A 5,110-nucleotide genomic window follows, 5' to 3' on the forward strand; every position below is an offset into this window, starting at 1 on the left:
TTCTCTTTTTATAATAAAACACTCCAACCAAAGCAACTTAAAAAAGGGATTTACTCAGACTCACAGGTTCATGGTAGTGTCTGTCATGGTAGGGAATTCAATGTAGCAGGATCTCAAAGCATTGCATCCACAAGGAAGGCGCAATGGCTCTTTCCCACTTTTTCTGCTAACAGATTTAGTGAGTCTGGTTTTATGTTGAGGTCTTTGATCCACTTTGACATTAGTTTTGTGCAGTGTGATAAATATGGATCTATTTGCACTTTTCAACATGTAGACATCCAATTAGACTAGCACCATTTGTTGAAAATGCTCTCTTTTTTTTTTTCCATTGTATAGTTTTGGCTTCTTTGTCAAAAATCAAGTATCTGTAGGTGTGTGGATTTATTTCTGGGTCTTTGATTTGAATCCATTGATCCACCAGTTTGTTTCTGTGCCAGTACCATGCCATTTTTATTAATATTGCTGTATGGCACAGTTTGAGATCAGGGATGGAAATAACCTCCAGAAGATCTTTTATTGTACAGATTGTTTAAGCTATTCTGGTTTTTATTTTTTTCTGTATGAAATTGAGAATTGTTCTTTCAACGTCTGTAAAGAATTGTGTTGGTATTTTGATGGGAATTGCATTAAATCTGTAGATTGCTTTTGATAGGATGGCCATTTTCATTATGTTAATCCTACTGATCCATGACTTCAATTTCTTCCTTCAGAGACTTGAACTTTTTTTCATACAGGTCTTTCAGTTGCTTGGTTAGAGTCACACCAAGGTACTTTCTGTTATTTGTGGCTGTTGTGAAGGGTTTTCTTTCCCTAATTTTTTTCTCAGCCCTTTTGTCTTTTGTATACAGGAGGGCTTCAGATTTTTTTTTGAGTTAATTTTGTATCCAGCCACTTTGCTGAAGCTGTTTATCAAATGGAGTTCTCTGGTAGAATTTTGGGGGTCACTTATGTGTACTATTATAACACTTCAACAATAACAGAAATAGCAAAAAGCCTACACACATGGAAACTGAACAATTTCCTATTCAACGACAGCTGGGTCAGGCAGGAAATAAAGAATGAAATTAAAGACTTCCTAAAATTCAATGAAAATGATGGTAAAAGTTACCCAAACTTGTGGGACACAATGAAAACAGTGCTAAGAGGAAAGTTCTTAGAACTAAGTGCATTCATAAATATAATTGAAACATCTCATACAAGCAACTTAATGGAACATCTGACAGCACTAGAAAATGAAGCAGACTCACCTAAGAAGAGTAGACAGCTGGAAATAATCAAACTCAGGACTGAAATCAAGAAATTAGAAATGAAGGACAATTCAAGGAATCAACAAAACCAAGAGCTGGTTGTTTGAGAAAATCAACAAGATAGACAAACCCTTAGCCAAAATAACTAGAAGGCAGAGGGACACTATCCATGTCAACAAAATCAGAAATGAAAAGTGAGATATAACAACAGACACTGAGCAAATTCAAAGAATCATTAGGTCCTACTTCAAAAGCCTATATGCAATGAAATTTGAAAATGTAAATGAAATGGACAATTTTCTTGATAGATTCCATTTACCAAAGCTGAATCAAGATCAGGCAAATAAGCTAAATAGTCCTATATCCCCTAAGGAAATAGTAGCTGTCATCAAAAGTCTCCCATGCTATAAGAGACCTGGGCCAGATGGTTTCAGTGCAGAATTCTACCAGTCCTTCAAAGAAGAGCTAACGCTAATACTCTTCAAACTATTCAACAAAATAGAAACAGAAGGAACATTACCAAACTCATTCTATGAGGCCAAGTCACCTTGATACCTAAACTGCACAAAGACCCAACAAAAGAAAGAGAACTTTAGACCTTTCTTATGAACATTGATGCAAAAATACTCAATAAAATACTTGCAACCCCCCCCCCCAAATCAAGCAATCCATTTAAAATATGGGGTACGGAACTAAACAGAGAATTCTCAGTAGAGAAATATAGGATGGCAGGGAAACACTTAAAGAACTGCTCAATGTCCTTAAGTCATCAGGGAAATGCAAATCAAAACAACCTTGAGATTTCACCTTACACCCATCAGAATGGCTAAGATCAAAATCTCAAGTGATGATACATGCTGGAGAGGTTGTGGAGAAAGGGGAGCCCTCCTCCATTGCTGCTAGGAATGTCAACTTGTACAACCACTTTGGAGATTAGTCTGGTGCTTTCTCTGATAATTAGGAATAGTGCTACCTCAAGATCTAGCTATACAATTCCTAGGCTTATATCCAAAAGATGCACAAGTACACAACAAGTACATTTGCTCAACAATGTTTATAGCAGTTTTATTTGTAATAGCCAGAACCTGGAAACAACCCAGATGTCCATCAACTGAGGAATGGATACAGAAACTGTGGTACATTTACACAATGGAATACTACTCAGCAATTAAAAATAAGGAAATCATGAAAAATGCAGGCAAATGGTGGGACCTAGAAAAGACCATCCTGAGTGAGTTGTCCCAGAAGCAAAAAGACACACACGTTATATACTCACTTATAAGTGGATCCTAGACCTGTAATACAGGACAAACATACTAAAAATCTCTTACACAGATCAGAAACCCCCTCTGATGTACTGTTTGTACCCACAGTGGATTGTGCCATCCCATATTAATAAACATAATTAAAATAAGCTCCCACAGACATGCTCACAGGTCCACCTACTTAATAACCCTTCGTTAAGACACACAGTCCCTAAATTCCAAAATCAGAAGTGGTAGGCTCTTAATTTTGCTTATTGCTGATGAGGTCTTATGACATTTAGTCTTTTACTAATTCAGCCTTGTTTTGCTTCTCTGATCTTTCAAACTCTTCTGCTTTTAGAGTGGTGGTTCTCAACCTTTCTAATGCTGCAAACCTTTAATAAGTTCCTCACATTGTGGTCCGACCTCATAACTGTAATTTTACTATTCTTATGAGTTATTATATAATCATCTGTGGGTTTTGATGGTCTTATGTGACTCCTGTGAAAGGCTGCTTCAACTCCTACAGAAGTTGCGATCCACAGGTTGAGAACCACTGCTTTAGAGCATCTGAGTTTGCTGAACATTAGGTCTTTTCATGGTTGACTGATTGTCAAGACTCATTTCTTCTCACACTTTAGGTTTTAACATCAGTTCTGCTCATACATAGATATGCGTGCTTCCCCACACCCTCAGTTCTATACCATGTATATTTGCTTCCTAGGTCTGGAAGTTTCTGAAGGAGTTTTTCATTTATCTGCTCATTGTTCATCCTTTGTCATGCCCCCATTCTGCAATTTCTACCACACACCCATACACACAGAGCATAAATGGAGAAGCCTGAGAAGTATGGGGGGGTTGCTCCTTTTTTTTTTAATTACTGTTAACATGTAGCACCTGTCACAGATGATGGGTTATGGATGTGCACTTAGGTGCTTATGTGAATGAGACGAGTAAGCGCTTAGTTTGTGATGTTATGGAGCCCTTCAATATTCCTTGTTGGACAAAATGAGTAGCTATCTTTAGTCGTAAAAATTAATGCTTGGAATTCTAGAACCAGGTGAATTATATACAAGAGTTTCATTATTATCTGTATGTTTCTTTCTCTCTCTCCTCCCCTACCCCATGTACATGTGTGCGTGCATGTGTGTGTGTGTGTGTATGTTTATATGATATATGAGAAATTACAATTTGTGAAAAAAATATTGTATACCTAGTTAATTTCTGTGTGTGACATTTTATTTGCATCTCATAATAAAGTTTAGATTTTTAAATTAAAAATTAGATTATGAATTTTAAGATATAATGCATAAAGTCAAGGCAGTGTAATTTCTGTGGTTCTCATCCTCATCATAGTGTAGTTCATCAATAATATCTGTCTTTTATTCAGTGTGAAAATGCATCATTAAAAGAACAGATGGAGGGTATCAGTAAAGAACTGGAGATTACAAAGGAAAAACTCCATACCATTGAACAAGCCTGGGAACAAGAAACTAAATTAGGTGAGTCTTACAACACTGGTAATATCAAGTATTTTAGTATCTAACAGTGCTTAATTTCTTACTGAAAATTCTTTTCTATAGCAGAATTCAGGGGCGTAGAAATTTAGACATTGATATAGAAAGATGAACTGTATCCTACAGCTTAGTTTAGTACACGTATGCTGAGTCACATCCTGGGTTTTTGCTTTATAGTTCTCATATGAGGTTTTTTTTTTTAATGTTAAGGTTATATGTTATAAATTTATAACAAAAAACACTAGTTATTTTGAATTATTTTGAAATGCATGTTTTTCTGACTGCAAAGTTTATGTGTTGTGTTTGATTTGATACCTTAAAAGTCAAAGATCACCCACCATAAATATCAAAGGAAATTTGAGAATTTGTATTGCCTATATTCGTATATTTGAAAATTGTCATAAATTTTATGTACTTTAAATAATAAAAAAAATTGTCAAAAATTCATCAGTTTAGTAGAAATTCGAGGCATTCACATATTTTAATCATCCTTATAAAAATTTGTGCAGTATCCTGTTGTTTGAGTTATTATGATTATAGTACTAGTTTTTATTTTACCATTATTTAAAATGCTACAAAGATCAACTTCCTCAATTTGGAATTATATTATTGAATATAAAATTAGAATGATAGTATTTGATATTACATGTATACAATGCCCAAATAATGCTCATGATTTGTAAAATTTCTTTAAAATTTTTTTCATTAGTATTATTGTTATTATTTACAATGTAATCACTTTGTATCCTGGCTGTAGCCCCTACCTTCATCTCTTCCCAGTCCCACCCTCCTTCCCCCTTCCTCCCCATGTCCTCCCCTATGGCTGCATCTTCTTTCTCTGTTGCCTCCTAAGGCCACCTCCCAGGGGGAGGTTATGGAAGATCAGGCAACCAAGTTCATACTAGTGTCTTCCCCTGCTCCCCTTATTAGGAAACCCACATGGAGACTGAGTTGCTTATGGGTTACATCTGAGCAGGGAGTCTGGGTCGTCTCCATGCGTGGTCCTTGGTTGATTTACCAGTCTCTGCAGGACCCTATGGGCCCAGGTTTATATTTGTGTGTGTGTGTGTGTGTGTGTGTGTGTGTGTGTGTGTGTGTGTGT

At 36.0% G+C, this 5,110-nt stretch overlaps 1 protein-coding gene across 1 annotated transcript in view; it reads left to right on the forward strand.

Annotated features, from left to right (window-relative positions):
• The window catches only part of Cep290 (centrosomal protein 290), a 96,492-nt gene that overhangs the window by 44,001 nt on the left and 47,381 nt on the right, over nt 1–5,110 (forward strand). The window contains exon 26 of the mRNA XM_055627832.1: nt 3,882–3,993. Coding sequence (XP_055483807.1) covers nt 3,882–3,993 — 112 coding nt within the window. The remainder of the gene's footprint in view (nt 1–3,881; nt 3,994–5,110) is intronic.

This window comes from Psammomys obesus, unplaced genomic scaffold (assembly GCF_907164565.1).
Source record: "Psammomys obesus unplaced genomic scaffold, mPsaObe1.curated_primary_1811, whole genome shotgun sequence".
Taxonomy (NCBI): Eukaryota; Metazoa; Chordata; class Mammalia; order Rodentia; family Muridae; genus Psammomys; species Psammomys obesus.